At 52.9% G+C, this 18152-nt stretch overlaps 1 protein-coding gene across 2 annotated transcripts in view; it reads left to right on the top strand.

The window, feature by feature from the left end:
• The window catches only part of ANXA11 (annexin A11), a 42916-nt gene extending 26381 nt beyond the window's left edge, over positions 1-16535 (top strand). For both annotated transcript variants that reach the window (XM_058543093.1, XM_058543092.1), the window contains exons 3-15: positions 772-896; positions 1801-2157; positions 3510-3597; positions 3814-3908; positions 4663-4776; positions 6769-6859; positions 7296-7375; positions 7505-7561; positions 9630-9723; positions 13107-13202; positions 14173-14231; positions 14441-14563; positions 15729-16535. In XM_058543093.1, coding sequence (XP_058399076.1) covers positions 772-896; positions 1801-2157; positions 3510-3597; positions 3814-3908; positions 4663-4776; positions 6769-6859; positions 7296-7375; positions 7505-7561; positions 9630-9723; positions 13107-13202; positions 14173-14231; positions 14441-14563; positions 15729-15788 — 1439 coding nt within the window. In that variant the 3' untranslated portion in view covers positions 15789-16535. The remainder of the gene's footprint in view (positions 1-771; positions 897-1800; positions 2158-3509; positions 3598-3813; positions 3909-4662; positions 4777-6768; positions 6860-7295; positions 7376-7504; positions 7562-9629; positions 9724-13106; positions 13203-14172; positions 14232-14440; positions 14564-15728) is intronic.
• The last annotated feature ends 1617 nt before the right edge of the window (positions 16536-18152 follow it).

Here is an 18152-nt window from a genome sequence, read left to right as displayed (position 1 = left end):
TGCTCGCTGCCCTGCTGCTTGTCACAGTGACAGCTGTAACATATGAACACTCACCGGGCACCCAGCTATGCCCTGCACAAGTATTAGCTCTCTCAGTCCTCATCATAGCAATTTGAGGCAAATGCTAGTTATTATCCCCACTTGTCAGCTGAGGAAACTGAACTAGAGGGGTTGAGGGCCTCGTCCCAGGGCGCATACCCGTCCTTCTGGTTTCAGAGCTGGGGCCTTTCACTGCTGCCCCTCACAAGGACATGCGACTCAGCCCCATCTCCCTCCATCCTCTCATCCTGCTTCTCGCTGCCTCTTACAGACTTGTGATAGCAAACAGCCAAATCGGCAGGACCACCCCCCCGCCCCCCGCCATGCTTTTGCCTCACTCTGGATTCTCCATACTCCCTGAGCTCCCTGCTGTCATGGGCTTAGCAACAGTGTCCTAAACGACCTGTTCTGTGTCTGCATTCTCGCTCGTGCTGAGCCCAGGAGGGCAGAGCTTGTCCTCGGCCCTCCTACCTCCTTAATACCCCACAGAGGGTCTTGGGAGTGTTTGCTGAACCCCACCTTCCTCCCTGGAAGGAGGAGAAGGTTCCCTCTTCTCTTCCTCTGGCAGCCTGATTGGGTTAGACTTTCTTGCCTGAGTGTTTTCCCTATGGTCTGTAGCCCTGTCCCCAAGGCCCTGTGTGGCCTCTCCTCCTGACCCGCTGGGAGCTTGATGCTCTGCCTTTCCCTGTTGCGAGGCCAACAGGGAGCTAAAGGGCTTGGTGTTGCTTTCAGGTGGCGGTCCCTGGGGAGGTGCTGGCTACCCCCACCCCCCGCCCCCGCCCAACATGCCTCCCATCGGGTTGGATAACGTGGCCAACTACGCAGGGCAGTTCAACCAGGACTACCTCTCCGGACTGGTGAGTCCAGCCCTCCTGCTGGGGCTGCCCCTGGGGCCACACCTGCATGACCAGAGGGGTAAAGGCTGCTGGCTTCCGTGGTGTCAGAGGTGTCTGTGTGTGTGTGACCTGTGGGTGCCTAGTGTGCTGAGCTGCATAATCTTAGGACGTAAGGATTTCCACTGGGGGCTCTCACCTGCTTGCTGTCTCTCTCTGCATCTCGATTTTCCTACCTGTAAAATGAGGGGAAGGGGAATGCGTTGGCCGCATGGTCTCTCAGGTCCCTTTCAGCCCTGGGGGAGTGTCGGGGGTGCCTTCATGGAATATGTATTGAGCACCTTCTGTGTGGGCTCAGCATAGGGGCGGGGGGAGGTGAGAGTGTGTGCCTGTGTGCGTGCATGTGCTGTATGCGAGCATGTGTGTGTCTGTATGTGGATGGCTGTTCTGGTTGGGACTGGAAGCAGGTGCCTGGTAGCGTGGACAGGCGTGCTACTTTTATTCATTGATTTGCTTTTAAAATAGTGTATTTTGTAATCGGAAAACAAATGTGTGCTTTATGTAAACAGTGCAACCGATACACAGTCTGATTTGTGCCAGGCCTGTTCTAGGCACTGGGGATATGTGAATAAAACAAATGAAAGCCTCAGCCTTGAGTACTTATTCACTGGGAAGAGACAGACAGTAGCCCTAAGTAAGCGATGTGGAGTTAGAGGGAGTAAGGGGATCGGCAGTGTGGGTGGAGGGGAAGTGGGACAGTGTCAAGGTGGGCCTTGCCGAGAAGCCGCTGGTGCTCAGACTCTGCTCCAGCTCTGAGTGTAGCTCCTGAGAGCCCGCTGCAGGGCTCAGGGCAGAGAAGGGCAGATGGCGGAGTGTGGCTGTCCCTGCAGGGGCCGTTAATCTTAGACTCTGCTTTGTGGACTTTCAGGCAGCCAACATGTCGGGGACGTTCGGAGGAGCCAATGTGCCAAACCTGTACCCTGGGGCGCCTGGGGGTGGCTACCCTCCAGTGCCTCCTGGGGGTTTTGGGCAGCCCCCTTCTGCCCAGCAGCCTCCATATGGGATGTACCCGCCCCCTGGAGGAAACCCACCCTCCGGGATGCCTTCATATCCGCCATATCCAGGGGCCCCTGTGCCAGGCCAGCCCGTGCCGCCCCCTGGGCAGCCACCAGTGACCTACCCTGGACAGCCACCAGTGCCACCTCCTGGGCCGCAGCAGCCGGTGCCAAGTTATCCAGGATACTCGGGGTCCGGAACTGTCACCCCTGCCGTGCCCCCATCCCAGGTGAGTGCCAGCCCTGCCCTACCCTCAGCCAGCCCTGGCCGCAAAGGCCTGAGATGTGTGGCCCAGTGTCCTCTGCCAGCAAGGCCAGGGAGGGTATGGGGGAGGGCTCAGTCCTTCAGCTGCAACTTCTTGTTTTAACAGAGTGTCACTTTCTCACAGACGCCCCACCCCTGGTTTGTATTTCTGAAGATCCCAGGGAGCTGCCCTGTTTTTCCTAGTTTGGTTGGATGTTCTGTGTGCGAGTTGGGTCTGAATGTCCCAGGGTACCCTTCGTTGCTCTTGTGTTACTTACTGCCTGGGCTCTGTGTTTTGTAAGAACTGCTCAGGCCACTGGTCTCCAGGCTCTATGCTCAACAGCTCTTAGTCTTCAGTCCCCTGGATGTGCCTTTCCAGGCTGGTTTTAGAGGATTCTTAAAACCTCCTTTGAGTAGGGAAGATTGTTGGCAGTTCCTTCAGAGTTGCTCTTGGCTCATTTTGAAGAGCAATTCGTGTTTGCAGAGCCTAGAATTCATTGTCATGGTTACGTGACACACCAGCCAAGCACAGAGCTAGTGGTATGTGCTTGACTACTATTTTTAGACAGAGGGTCCCCTCTGCTCCCTGCCCCCATCCCTTACCCCTGCCCTGCTCTCCATCCTCTCTCCCTGCCTTCTGCCTTATCTTTCCTCTGAGCTTATCTCCTTACCTGTGTTATAACCAGTTTGTACTAGCCACAGAAGATAATCCACCAGGAGACAGTTGAGGCAGGAAAATTCAAGTTTGCTGGGGTGTGCAGCTGTTAGTGTCAGGAAAAAGTCTGGCAGGAAAGCAGGTCATAGAGTCTAGAAAACAGTACCAGGGAACCGGTGCTAGTCCAAGAGGTGGTTGGGCTGCATGTACCGTTGTGAAGGTTGACACCTTCATCCCCGCAGAGGGAGCACTTTTTTCTGAATTGTGCAAAGGTACTCCATGGACTAGCCAGGCCCCTTTAGGAGGACCCTGATGTGTGCTCTCGTGTGCTCTGGTGGTGAGGCATTGAGAGAAGCCGGTGGCCCCTGTTCCCAAGGCCTCCCCTTCATCAGGAACCCAGGTCCAGCCCTGGAGAACGTGGATGTAGGACATATTTTCAGCATCAGGACTTAGCTATAGGTGGGCTCCTAGCCATGGGAGCCAGGCAGAAGCTTCAGAACCAGGACATGAGGACAGATAACGGTCACATTAGTCCCACTCCATGTAGAGTCCTCTGTGCTGTTGATTGCGGCTTCCTTCAGGTACCCCAGCTTTTAGAGAAAAGGTCATTCCCAGAGTCTGAGGTGGGGCAGTCTCACATCTGGGGGATGCAGCATCTCACCTAGGTCTGTTTGTCCGAGCAGTTTGGAAACCGAGGCACCATCACAGATGCTCCTGGCTTTGACCCCTTGCGAGATGCCGAGGTCCTGCGGAAGGCTATGAAAGGCTTTGGTGAGAGACCCTGGGTGGCTCAAATGCTAACTGCCCCTTGATTCCCCAGGCAGTTACACAGTGGCTCTGTGGGCTGGGGCTGCTGCATGGAGGCAGCCTGCACATGGGGTGTAGTTGGGAGGCGCAGGAGAATTGGAGGACCCAGACCAGGGAAGTCTCCAGCTGCGGAGCATCCCCACGACCCCTGGCTCTGCCCACTCCCACCTCTTCCTCCAGGGACCGACGAGCAGGCCATCATCGACTGCCTGGGGAGTCGCTCCAACAAGCAGCGGCAGCAGATCATGCTGTCCTTCAAGACAGCTTACGGGAAGGTGAGTGTTGGGGTGGGGGCAGGGGGGAGTCTTGGTGGGGGGAGTGGTTTGGTCCCTCCTGAATCAAGGCATATCCTCCAGCACAGCCCTACTCACTCCTGCCTTTCTTTGGGGCCGAGGGAGCCTCGATCTCCTGAATGGGCAATAAGGCGTATTAAGGCATTTCCTGCTGCCCACCCGACCAATGGCCTCTTGGCTGATGGCATCTTCTAGAGGTGAAGGATGCTCTGAGGGAGAAATCTCACAGTCCACAGGGTACTGAGATTTGATGAGAGGCACCCAGAGATCTGAGTTGTAGCCCTGTGTCTGCCATGACTCACTGAGACCAGGGGCAAGTCATTTCCCCTCCACTCCCACCCGGCGTGTCCCCTCCTGGAACCCAGGCTGCTCTCCCTGACCGCTTCATGACCACCCACGGAAGTTTAGCTGATAGAAGAGCTTTGAAGGAAAAGGCTTTAAGTACTGAACACACGCAAGGGGGGCGTATTTCGAACTTTTGAATCTTCGAAAGGTGAAAATGGTAGACATTGAATAGGCAAGTGTTCTAGCTCAGCACATCTCCAACTTTAATGCACCCTGGATCGCCTGGGATCTGGTTCAAATGCAGGCTCCGATTCTGCAGGTCTGTGCTGGGGCCTCAGGTTTGGCTTTTCTGCTGATTCTACTGGTCCTCGGATCTGGGATATTGTCCCTATTAATCACTTTCTGTGGATTCTCAAAATAGGGTTTTTTGTTTGTTTGAATATCCAATCAGGATTTGATCAAAGATCTGAAATCTGAACTGTCAGGAAACTTTGAGAAGACAGTCTTGGCTCTGATGAAGACCCCAGTCCTCTTTGACGTTTATGAGATAAAGGAAGCCATCAAGGTGTGTACGTGTGCATGTTTGTGTTCATACGTGTGGACACAGCCTAGGGGAAAGCCTGGACCGCGTGCTGTGTCTTAGCCTGCTCATTAGCCACTGTTGTCACTGTGGCTCCTGGACCCTCTCGGGTTGGACTCCCAGTGCTGTAGAAAGGAGAACTTCTGTGACTTCCCCAAGAGGCAGATGAGGTATCCTTCAGCATCAGGGAGCATCTAAATCTCTCTCCATCTTAAAAACATGGTAGGGGCTAGAGTTGTAGAGGAAGCTAGTGGTGCAGTGATAAGAAAAGGCGTATGAGGCGTGAGTGGTGTCATCCTCATTCATTAGGACTCTGTTATTAGCAAATAGCAGAAACACTCTTGAGTGTAAGCATAACCCAGATGGAGACTCAGTCATGGGGATGAAGACTGGCAGCCTGGCATGGAAGGGAAGGGGCCCAGGCAGGATTTCTCTCTTGCCTCTGCTTCTTCTTGAGTGTCCTCTTCATTCTTCATCTGCTGCTGTGCTGCTTTTTTCATGTCTGTTTGGCAGAGGATCCCTGTTGACCCATCTCCATTTACCTCTCAGAGATCCAGCCGCAGAAGGGACCACTAGTCCCCTCATTCCAAATTCCAAATAGGGAGTAGATTCTGATTGGCTTAGTTTGGGTTCACTATCTCCCCCAGTCCAATAGGTTATGACCAACAGGCAGGTTATAACCATTCCAGAGAGTCCTGTGGCTCCCAAGACCCACAGCAGGTATCCAGTGGATGGGGAGGGGGCAGCTCCCACAGAAGAGGAAATCCTTGTGAATCGAACAGGTCCTCCAAAGGAATGCACCATTCCTCTGAGGCCTGATAGGTGGGCACAGTGACTTTTCCTTCCCCCAAGAGGAGAAGCAGAGAATTCAGTGTGACTCCACTAAAACACACCTACGTGCTTTCTTCTAGGGAGGGAGTCAGGAGGCAGTTGGGGAGGGCGATGGCTTGGGGCCCCCGGGAGTGGCCCCAGCGCCTGCCCCCACCAGCTTCCTGAGGTGATGGTGGTTGTGGAGTGCTGGAAACAACACAGGTTTAGAGTCTGCTGTCACCAACTAGCTGTGTATCCTTGAGCATCTGTAAAATGGGGTCGTGGATGCTCTGTCTCATGACCGTGTGGTGAGCTGAGCAAGGTGGCTAATGGAAGCTCTTTGTAAACCCTAAGTAATGTAACGGTAGCAGTAATCATAAAAATAGGTAGTCCTCTGTCGTGCTTCCTGCGTGACAGGCACTGTTCTGAGCACTTTACGTATGTAACTCCTTTAATCCTCGTGACTTCCCTATGAGCTAGGATCACTGCCATTTATTGACAGGGAATCTGAGGCGCAGAGAGGTTAAGTAACGTGCCCGAGGTCACACAATTAGTAAGCGGCAGAGTCAAGATTCAAACCGACATAGAAGCCTGGCTGCTGCCCTTGTCCTCCACCTTCTCACTATCCCTGACGTGCTTGTCTCTTTCATCCTCGTTGTTGCCACCTCTTCCTGGATGTCTCCGGATGTCTCCAGATGCTCCACAGTCCACTCTAGGACTCTAGTTTTTCCACATGTCCGCTCTCTTGCTTTAAACCCATTTTCTGTGTCAGTTGTTTCTCATCTCATTCATAGGCTGAACTTGGAATAAAACAGTTATGGGTCCACGTCTCAACCACCGTTTACTGTGTGGCCTTGGACAAGTCACTACACCTCTCTGATTCTCAGTTTCCTGGTGGGTGGAATGGGGATGATCCTTCGTGTGGTCTCTGCTCAGCACCATATTGCTGTCGTTGTCCGGTACTTGCCTGGGCCCGTGGAGGGGAGCTTGGCTGCCTCAGACCCAGGCAGCAGCAGTCCTTTGGGCGTGTCTCTGTGTTAGTGGCTCCTATTGCTGGAGTTTGTGCCCTGGGGGGTAGGGCAGCAGTGTGGCACCTGCTCTGTTTCCTGGGTACCAGTGAGGGAGCTATAACAAGCTTGTGGCTTGTTGTGTTCTCTGCCACCACAGGGGGCTGGCACCGATGAGGCCTGCCTGATTGAGATCCTCGCCTCCCGCAGCAACGAGCACATCCAGGAATTGAGCAGAGCCTACAAAACAGGTCAGGCTGGCCCCCAGGGCCTCTGCCCTCTGCTGACCCCTGTGCTTTCTGGGCCTTGGCCACAGCCTCTCCCAGGGTCTGTATTCTCCTAGCCTTCTTATCTACTCATCTCCTGCCACCCATCAAACACTGGGCTTTGATCCAAGACCCAACCTTGCCTGCTATTTACACACGGGCCAGGTGACTAAGGTAAGGGAAGGCTGGGGAAAACCTCTTGAGTGTGGTTTGGGCCATGACTGATCAGAGGCCAGGTAAGCCTGGAGGTCACAACCCCTCCTAGATCTCTACCTGTATGTCCCTGGATGCTGTGTGGGCTGCCTGTCTCCTCGTGCCCAGGACTCCCAGACCCTTCTCTTGCCATTGCCCACTGTTGACTGTGTGCCGTGGGCAGCTTCATCCACGTGGCTGCAAGGTGGACCTTCCTTGTGTCTTTCAGAATTCAAAAAGACCCTGGAGGAGGCCATTCGGAGTGACACATCAGGGCACTTTCAGCGGCTCCTTATCTCTCTCTCTCAGGTAACTTTCGCACGACAGAGCTCGGGGCTCAGAGAGAGGCAGATCTTTGAGCAGTGAGGAAAAGGAGCGGGGAGGGAGGGCTGTGCAACTCCAGGGAGTTGGCCTGACCGTACAGCTGCTTCCTTTCAGGGAAACCGGGACGAAAGCACAAATGTGGACATGTCGCTTGTCCAGAGAGACGCCCAGGTGAGTGTGGTGGCCAGGCCAGGCGCCCCATCTGGCTTCCTAAGCCAGGGGGTCCCCCACTTTCTTGCTTCACAAGGGAGGAGCTTGGGATGGAAAGAGCAACAGAGAAGGAGTATCCAGATACTGTGAGTTTCAGACAGTCCCTGCTGCTTATCAACTGTGTGGCCTTGAGTGGGTCACCCAACCTCTCTAGGCTCATTTCCCCACCAATAAGAGGGAACACGGGAGATAATAAATATTACAGCCCTTGGTGAATCATAGTTATAGGCATGGGATTTCACATGAGTTGATACTTTCCTTGGGTTTGCACGTGGACAGAATTCACACTTGTCCGTTAAGCTTTTGAAGATTTGAGCCTAGAAACCAGCTGTCACATTAGTTGTGCAGCCTTAAAATTCTGCCCTTGTCCCCAGCCTGGTGTGAACTGCAGACAAAAGATGAAAAGTCTCCCACCATTTCATCTCTTTGTCCAGGCACCTGAGTGCCTCACTAGAGGATTTGGGTTTTCCGCTGATGAATTCAGACCATAGCGGTTCTGGTGGGAGGGAGCTGGCCACACCTCTTTCTCCCCCTTCACTGCTCCTGCCACCCATGGCGGGGCATGCACCAGGCACCGCCAGTGGTCTCCTTATCTTTACTTTCTACCAGGGTGAAGAGGACCTCTGTGGAGTGCCCTCTTGTCAGGGCTGGAAGAGAGCCACTCTTCTGGTCTGATCCATTTGCTTTCCAGTTGGGGAAACTGAGGCTCGGAAAGGTTGAGCATTGTGCCCAGAGAAACCTGGAGGCAGAATCTGGACAAGGGCCCAACTCCTGGCCCTGTTCTCTGTGCCCAGGCAGTGCACAGAGCCCTAGTCCCAGACCCCTCCTCAGTTAACATCTCCCTGGCCTGAGACATCCGTTCTCATTTGTGGACTCAGGGCTGGACGTCCCCAAAGCTCCCAGGCTCTGGCTCTTGCTGCAGTCGTGGTTTTCCTATTTCCTTTATATGCTGTTTGCTAGCTGAGGCAGAAGTTGCCTCAGTTTCAAGGTCTCTTGCCTACTGCTCTGCCTTCTTAGTTTGGACCTGCTTGGCCTCACCTTGACCTGTGGGATCTCTGAGCCCCTGATGGCCATCTTCTGCCCTTGGGTATAAGTGCCTTTCCATCAAGAGCTGCTACCTGAGGCCTTGAAAGCACTTGAGAACCATCTGGTGCGGGGGTTGCAAATTGGCAAATATTTTGGGCTCAGACTTTTGAAAGCTTAATAGGCAAGTGCAGATTCTGCCCATTTGCCAACATAATGGTATATGCAATGAAACACAGGGAAAGTGCCTAGCACATGAAATCCCACATCCGTCACTGTGATCTCTCAATTGTTGTGCTAGTTATTGTCTCACGTATTCCTTTTAGATAGGGAAGCTGCTTTTAAAGATTGGGAAATTTGACATAGAAATCTGGATTTCTGGCTTCTCATGAGAAGTGGATCTGGCAACTGTGAGCCTGCGTTCCCTCCATCAACGTTCTCAGCTGGTTCTGAGAAGCAGTCGCCTGTCTGTGTGGGTAGCCTTGGTCCCCACCACTCCCTGGCCTTATAGCTGGCCTGTTTCCTTCATTTAAGTTACCCAGCTGGCCCCCTTGGGCTTTCAGGTTTGTGACCCCAAATCTAATCCAAGCTTCGCCTTTTAGAGACGAGAAACTGAGGCTCAGAGGGGCCAGTGGCCTGCCTAGAGTCCCCTGGCAAGTTGGTAGCAGAGCTAGGACTCAAGCCCAGGCCTCTCATTCGTGTTTTCCTCTGTGCTGCTGCTCCCTTGGTTGGGTTAAAGCTGTTCCTTGCCTATCCTGGGCCCCAGTCGGTCTTGCCTGGTCCTGAGTTCCCCCAGCCTCAGAACCTTCTGTGTTGCCCAGTGAGGGAGTGTGGCTGGTGTCTAGTTCGGCACAGTGAATGGAGCACAGCTGAGGCACTGCTCGCATTTCCTTCCCCTCTTGGCCTGCAGGGCCGGGAGACTCTGCCCAGGTCTCCCAAGTGACCTGGGCCTGGTGTCTGGGGCGAGGCCTGCATCGCATGTCTGTCTTCCCCTCTGTCTGTCCAGGAGCTGTTTGCAGCTGGGGAGAACCGCCTGGGAACAGATGAGTCCAAGTTCAATGCGGTTCTGTGCTCCCGGAGCCGGGCCCACCTGGTGGCAGGTAACGCAGTCCGGACCTCCCTGGGGCCAGGTAGATGAGGGCAGAGAAGGTATTGTGGGAAACAGAGCTTGCAGGAACGCTTGGCAGTTATACTTTGCATGAGGCTTTTGCTTCCTTAAAAGAGCCCCTGGTGGTGATTTAAAAGATGTTATCAGTGGGTTTCCTGAGTTTCTGCAAGCGTCGGGTTCTGGAGGAAAGAAAAGGAAGAGGCGAGGGAAATAGGAGCCTCCTTGGCTGGTATCTTTTTTTTTTTTTTGTTAGGAAGACTAGCCCTGATCTAACATCCAATGCCAGTCTTCCTCTTTTTGCTGAGGAAGATTGGCCCTGGGCTAACATCTGTGCCCATCTTCCTCTGTTTTATATGGGACGCCGCCACAGCATGGCTTGACAAGTGGTGCGTCGGCGCGCGCCCGGGATCTGAACCTGTGAACCCCGGGCCACCAAAGCGGAGCACACACACTTAACCGCTGCGCCACCGGGCCGGCTCCCCTTGGCTGGTATCTTTACATGCTGGAATGTGAAATGTTAGAGTTGAGAGTGTGCGCCAAGAACACCTAATCCAAAACGTGCCATAAAAAATAAGCATAACATGAGGCCGGCCCCGTGGCTTAGCAGTTAAGTGCGTGCGCTCCGCTACTGGCGGCCCAGGTTCGGATCCCGGGCGCGCACAGACACACCGCTTCTCCGGCCATGCTGAGGCCGCGTCCCACATACAGCAACTAGAAGGACGTGCAACTATGACATACAACTATCTACTGGGGCTTTGGTGGGGGGAAAGAAAAAGGAGGAGGATTGGCAATAGATATTAGCTCAGAGCTGGTCTTCCTCAGCAAAAAGAGGAGGATTGGCATGGATGTTAGCTCAGGGCTGATCTTCCTCGGGAAAAAAAAAAACATAACAGTAAGACTAGGTAAGGTTTATTAACTCATTCATTCAACAAATATGAATTGAGCTCCTGCCACGTGCCAGGTCACACAGTAGGTGTGGAGAAACTTAGGGAACGGTGCTACATCATCACTGTTCTCATGGGGATCACCTTCTTGTTTGGGGAGATGGGCAGTAAATGAAAAGAAAATTTGTACCAAGTGGTAAATCCTTTAGAGAAAATAATAAAGTTGGAAACAGGGATAGGGAGTGACGGAGGACGGTGGGGGGGGTCAGCGGTTGGGGCAGTCCACTGAGGTAATGATATTTCTGTTAAAAACATGAAGGAGCTGCAGGTGCAACGGCCCTTAGCAGGGGTCTCCCAGCACGACTGAGAACCAGTGAAGGGAGTCGGTGTGGCTGGAGCAGATGGAGTGAGAGTAGTAGGAGGTGAGGTCAGAGATGGAAGGAGGCCCTGCTGACAGTTGCATGGACTTAGTGTTTATCCTGAGTAAAACAGGAAACCATCGAGGGCTCTGAGTGGAGGAGGAACGTGATTGGACTTAGATTTTGCAAGTTCACTGGCTCCTGTGTTGAGAAGAGTGGAGGGGTCAATGGCAGAGCAGGAAACCAGTTAGGAGGCAGTTGCAGTAATCCAGAGGAGAGATGATGGCGGCTAGGACCAGGTGGCAAGGACAGAGGGTGAGAAGGGGTCAGATTCTGGCCCTGTTTACTGATGAATTGGACGTGGAGTGTGAGAGAAAGAAAGGAATCGAGGATGACACAGGGATTTTTTCCCGCTGAGCCAATGGAAGAATGGGGTGGCCCTCTGCTGAGCTTGGGAAGCTGTGGACGGAGCAGGCTTTAGGAGGGAAGGAAATCGGGAGTCTCAGGCTGGAGATAACAGGTAGGCAGCTGGGTTTATGAGTCTGGAGATCAGGAGAGGTTGGACTCAAGTTGGCGGTTTGGAAGCTGTGAACGGGTTGAAGGTGTTTGAGGCTCTGGGACTGCACGAGGTCCTCTCTGGAGGAGACCGGAGAGAGAGCAGCAGTCCAAAGACAGGGCCCTGGCTGTCGCAGGAGACTAGGAAGGAACACTCAGAGAAAGGGATGTCCTGGAGGCCAGCAGTGTCAGAACAGCTCTTGTGTGAGGCAGGCAAGGAGTGAGAATGATGGCCACACTAAGCAACACGGGTGGGTGGCTTGGGTGAAAACCTAGGCACCTCCTCTGTGCGTGCACGAGGTCTTTTAACATGTACGCGCAGATAGGTGCTGCTGTTCTCCCATGTTATGGATGAAGAAGCAGGCCTGGGGCGGTGGGGGAAGTTGGGTCACCCAGCTGGCAACGTAGCCAAGCTCGGATTTGACCTCAGGCTGTCTGGCTCTAGAGCACACTGTTTAACCTCTACGCTACACTATAATGGAGCGTGAGTGAACGTATTTTCATCTTAATCGTTATTTACTTTAATGAGTGTGGAATTATATAAGTAGTAATGGTTTCACAAACGTTATTAGTTAGGAGAAAAGAGGAGCTGATCTGAAGAAATATTAAGTAATGAAGACGGATGTAGAGATAGCGGAAATCATGACACTGATATACAAATGACGGAAGTTTGGAGAACACTGACAGAAACGGAGACTGAGGCTGGGGAAGAACGATTTATATCCAGGGTCAGAGCTAAAGTTAGGACCCAGGTCTCCATTGTGCCACTTGCCTTTCTAGGAACCTGCAGTCCACTTCCTGTGGTGCTCAGCTCGTTCTAGGGTGAGCTGGGGGCGCGGGGTGGGCGTTAGCCCAATCAGATTGAGAAAGACAAGACTGACGCCTGGATGATGGAGAAGGAGTGGCATGGACTAGAAGTGTAGGGGATTTGAGAAGAGAGGGAGCTGTTCGGTGTGTGGGGCTCCTGGACGGGGATTAAGGTGCGATCTGGTAAGCAGTCTGGTGAGGGGACCGCATGAGCGGGCTCAGGGGGAGTGCCCCCGACTTGAGGGTGAAGCACCTGGCTGACCGAGAGCTGGGCATGTATGGTCAGTGGGGCCGTCTAGGGTGCTGGGAGCAGAGTGGGAGAGTGGGCTCAGGAGGGGGCAGAGGCCTCCTCACTGTGTGTCCTGTATTAATTTGCTCCGGCTGTCATGATAAAGTACCACAGACCGGGTAACTTAAATGACAAATTCATTTTCTCCCAGTTCTGGAGGCTGGCAGTCCAAGGTCATGGTCTCAGCAGCTTTGGTTTCTTCTGAGGCCTCTCTCCTTGGCTTGCAGATGGCTGTCTCCTCACTGTGTCTTCACGTGGTCTTTCCTCCGTGTGTTTCTTTGTGTGTCCAAATCTCTTCTTAAAAGGGCACCAGTCTGATTGGCCCCCACTAAGGGCCTCATGTTAACTTAATTACTTCTTTAAAGACTTGATCTCCAAATACAGTTACATTCTGAGATACTAGGAGTTAGGATTTCAACATATGAACTGGGGGAAGGGACAGAATTCAGTCTATAACTTGTCCCTTCTGTCTTCCCACTAGTTTTCAACGAGTATCAGCGAATGACAGGTCGAGACATTGAGAAGAGCATCTGCCGGGAGATGTCCGGGGACCTGGAGCAGGGCATGCTGGCCGTGGGTAGGTGTCTTGGGCTTGCCTCGCCCGCCTGCCTGCCCACTGGGGACTGGCGTGTACTGTAATTGTCAGGGTGCTCACCCATCCTCTGGTTGAGGGTCATGCAGTGAAAGAACCACAGGATCCAGGATGGCTGCATCCAGCTGCCTAAATGGTGGGAAGTCACACTGCTGCCCGGATCCCTGCGCAGGTGTACGCAGCCATCCTGGAGCTGTCCTGTTTATATTTCAAGCGCAGCTCCAGGCAGGGGAGTTGCAGTGTGGGTGTTAGTGGGCGAGCAACCAACTGCTCTCCCGGAGGAAGATGACTCATATCCTGCCAAGTTTCCTCTAAAAATACATCCCTGCAGGCAGTTGTCAGATGTTTGTGATGGAAACAAGTGGAAAGATTTTTACTTGCAACAGCAAAACAGGCCCTTGCTAAGGAGAGCTGGCGTAGCTCCTGGGTTGATGTTGGGCTTCTTGCCGTGCCTGAGCCCTGACCTCTGAGGCGGGGCCTGACGGGCTCCAGGTCCTGCCGCCTAGAATGGTTGCCCCCTCTTTATACCCACTTGGGAAAATCCTCCTCATTTCTCTGCACATCCCCTGCTGTTTATATCATGGCTTGAAAACTCGAGGGAGACCTTCGTTCTTCCCGGCTGTCCCTTCTCCATGAGGATCGCGGCGTCTCCAGCCTGCCCCTCCCACCTGAGCAGCACACGGTCCTCATCGCTGTCCACGTTTCCCCCCCACAGCTCCTTTCACCGCGTGGGTTGCCAGGAAAGAGGCTGGGTTGGTCTGGGCTCTGCATGTTTCTATTCCAAAGAACTGGAGCCAAGACCATGGATAATTGAGCCTGGAGGAGAAGGGGGGAGAGGAAGAAGGATGCAGGGATGGGCTTGACATCTGGCCTCCTAAGGGGACACTCGTGCACACCATGCCCACTTGGACTGAGTTTTCTGCAGATCGAGTTATGCCATTTTTCTCTCTTCTAGTGAAATGCCTAAAGAATACCCCAGCCTTCTTTGCTGAAAGACTCAACAGAGCCATGAGGGTACGTAAATCTCTTGTGCAGGGTCTGGGTGGGGATGTCTCAGCCCCACCTGTGACTGGGACCAAAGGCTCAGGGTGGAAGGCATGGGGAGAGCCACCCCTCAACCAAGGGGACAGAGGGCCCACAGGCAGAGAGGGGGCCAGAGTGCCTGGGGAAGTTGGGACAGTGAGGTGGCCTGTTGCTCACGCCCTTGGGTGGACTCTCTTCAGGGAATAGGAACAAAGGACCGGACCCTGATTCGCATCATGGTGTCTCGCAGCGAGATCGACCTCCTGGACATCAGAATGGAGTATAAGCGGCTGTATGGCAAGTCGCTGTACCACGACATCTCGGTATGGGCCCCCTGGGTGCTGTGGGCTGCCTCTTGGTGTCCCACTTGCCTGTGGACCTCCTTGGCCACCCCCACTGTCCCCTTTACTTCTCCCTTCTCAGAACTCCATGGGCTTGGCAAGGGCTCTGGGGTCAACCGCTTGGAGCCCAGTTCTGGCTTTTCTGCGTGATCACTGTGGGATCTCGAACAACTTCCTTAAGCCTCCCTGAACCCCAGTTTCATCCTCCTTAAGATGAGGTTGATAATAGCTCCTCCAAGGAGTGTTGTGAGTCTTGCACAAGGCAGTCCATGTAAAGCATATTGTGTGGCAATAAGTGTCTCACAAACGCTATCTACTCTTTTATCACCATGTGCCAGAGTCAGTCTGACAAAACTTATTCCAGTCTGGGTGGTCCAACAGTTACATCCTGAACTCACATGCACCTTGAAACTGCAGGCACCGCGACCAGGTCCTGATTTCAGACTCACTAGCGTTTGATGTTGGGCATGTCGCTGAGAGAAGCTAAACTCCATTTTCCTGGCTATAAAATGATGCTGTGGATAGCAGAGAATTAGTAATTATTCACCAGGTATCTTCTGTGTGGGCATCTTGAAGAAGCCGTGGCCTTGCCGTCAAGGAAGGAAATGATTAGAAATTAGCTAAGCGTGGGCTGCACTTTTAAAGTAAGTGCGATGGGCTCAGGTGGAGGAGAGGTCAGGTGAGCTGGGATGCCCAAGTAATAACTGCACCCTCTTCTGGAAGGTCATATCACAGCAGATTACCTTTCCTGAGCGGGACATCATACTAAGTTACGGTATAGTCCCAATTTGGGGCAACAACAGTGCGCTGCAAAAAGACCACCATTAGTTAGCCTTGGGGCAGGGGGGAGGGTTTGGGCTGTTTTAAATACTCTTTTGGTTTTATTTTTCAAATTCTGACTTTAATTATTGGGGCGAGTACAGCTTTCTATGTTTTACAGAGGGCTGGGGAGGCTGAACTGCACTATCCAAGGTCTGCACCAGCTGTAATGTCGAGTGCATGCGCCCCTCACCCAGCGCGATGGGGAATCTCCTTGGGGTGGGCCTGCCTCTCTGTCAGAGCGCTTGGGGCAGAAGGAAATCGGAGCCAGGAGGCCAGAACTGGCCATGCCTCCCTTAACTGATGTCCTCCTTGTTCCTGTGACCAGGGAGACACTTCGGGAGATTACCGGAAGATTTTGCTGAAGATCTGTGGTGGCAACGACTGAGCAGTGACGGGTGGTTCACTTCTGTCCACCTGCTGGCAAGGGCGATGCCGGGAAAAGGCCAAAGAATGTCCACCTGTTTCTAACAAATCCTCAACATAGCCCCTCAGGTGTCCCATTGCGGGCCGTCCGCAGAGCCTTGGCCCTGTCCTCCCCTGCCCCTCCTGATCTGTCCAGCGTGCTCGTGCCGAAGGACCTGGGTCTGTCTCCAGCTCTCGCAGGATGCCTTTTCCTCCCCACTCCTCACAGCTTCTTATTGCTCAAGTAGATGTTTTATTTCCTGACTCATGCAATCATTCCCCTTTGCTTGTGGCTGAGACTCTTGGCTTTGTTTTCGTCATGTAGTTTTCTATGTTTATTTGGAGGCATTTTTTTTATAGTTGTTGCCAGACAGATGCATACAAGTCTATTTGCTGCATACACATTTCCAGTGAGAGAGGTTGGGTGGGGGAGCATTGTGTCTGTCCTCACTGAGGAGTAAAAGGGAAGACCTTTTAAGGGTCATCTTTGCATCTGGTAAGAATGTGTCATGAGCTTTGTTTTTGCCAAACTCACTCCTTTTTAGAAAAGAAAAAAAAAAGCCAGAAAGTCATCTGTTTCTTCTTCCATGCAAAACCACAAGAACAAAGCCAGCTCCCTGCCAGTGATAGGGCTTCTTATAATTTGGAATGTGCCTTAAACCTGAATGTCAATAGCCAAAATCTGTTTCTAAATTAAAGTCAGCCAGCTCTGGAACGTTCTGGAAATGTTTCCCTGGTGCCAGCTTGTTTTCTTCTGCTTCATGATTCTGCTCTGTAGCTCAAGGGTTCCAGCCTTATTAGCCAGTGAAAATTTATATGACTTTAAATAGAAACTTGTGCTCAGGAAACCCTGAGCATAAGTAATTCACCAGGACCTGGGTTGTTTGGACATGAGAAGAGAAGTTTCTGAAATCCATGCTGGGGGCCCAGACACTGAAAAGGTGTGGGGATTTGGTCAGATCTGAGCACACTGAAGCCCACTGAAGGCGAGGTAGGAAGGACGGTGGTTCTTCACCCAGGTCCTGAAGGAGGGGCATGGGCGGGAGGGTGTGTGCATGACTCCTAGGGTAGGCCTTATGGCCAGGGACCAGAGAGGAGAGTGTGGGGACAACCCAGAGAGGTATAAGACCAGCACCTTCCCTCAGGGGCCCTTCAGTCTCAAAGGGTGCTCCTGGCTGTGGTCCCCGGTGGGCCCTTTGTCCCTTGGTTGGTGGTGGTAGGAGAGGGCGAGTCCAGAAGGGGCAGAGTTTCTAGAAATCACTGTGTTGTGTCCAGAAGCCCAGAGCTTGCCTTGCTGGTTGAGAGTCCCCACTCATTCCCCTTGTGATCTCCAGTGTTGCAAGTTTAGAAAGGAGAGACTCCAGAGACTAGAGTTGAGATCAAGCCTGCTGGGCCCTGGCAGGGCCCCAGGGAGTGCCTTGTCCACAGAGTAGACATCTGCTTGAGGTTACTGCCTGACTTCTCACTGCCCCCTGGACATAGAGGAGGGGATGACCCAAGGGGCCTGGAGCAGCCATGAGCTGGACACCAGCCTGGTCTACCTAGACCTGCCTTCCCCACCAGAGAAGGCTGATGTGGGCACTGGAATTGATGACCGGCCCTGCTTATCACTTCAGCTCTGCCTCAGTTTCCATGCCTGGAGCCTCTTGACCAAGACCTAGCATGCTTGGCTGAGGAGCTCCTCCCCTGGGGCAGGGCACTTGCCCTTGGTCACTAGGTGGGACCTGCTCGGTGGGATGGACTGCTTGGCATTGCACAACTTGCCGTGAACTCAGGCTGCCCCTGGCAGCCTCCTGAGCTGTGCCAGGGCCTAGATTCAACCTGCTCTAAGGTGACTGTAAATGTTCGGTGACTACTTTGCCCGGTTGTCTACACCACAGGTTTCAAACTGGTGCCCAGCAGGCAGTATTTAACCTGAACACACATTGACTTTGGTCCCCAAAGAGTCTTTTTAGACATTGGGATTTGTTGCCAACATTTGAACACTGAGAGATTTCATATTTTAAAAAATCGGGAATTCTGGCTTCTCTTGAAAAACCGGAAGTTCTGGCAACACTGGCCCAGCATTCCTGCATAGCAGTTGCTGCTGGAGCCAAATTGCAGCTGCCCCCTTTAGGCAGGGACTCTCCATTTTGCCACAGGCTCCACCACTCCCTATCGTTTTACACCAAGCACATGTTACCTGCAGGCCTTTGAGTTTGAGACCCCTGGTCTACCCTCTCAAAGGTAGTGTGTAGACTACCTTTAGTAGTAGTCTAAAGGTAGTCGACTACCTTTAGTAGTAGGTAGTAGTAGGTAATACTACTAACACAAAATATGGCCATAATAGAGGAATTTATTTATAGAT

Source organism: Diceros bicornis, chromosome 6 (assembly GCF_020826845.1).
Source record: "Diceros bicornis minor isolate mBicDic1 chromosome 6, mDicBic1.mat.cur, whole genome shotgun sequence".
NCBI classification, from domain to species: domain Eukaryota; kingdom Metazoa; phylum Chordata; class Mammalia; order Perissodactyla; family Rhinocerotidae; genus Diceros; species Diceros bicornis.
Note: the sequence above shows the minus strand (reverse complement) of the source record. Positions and strands in the feature narration are given on the sequence as shown.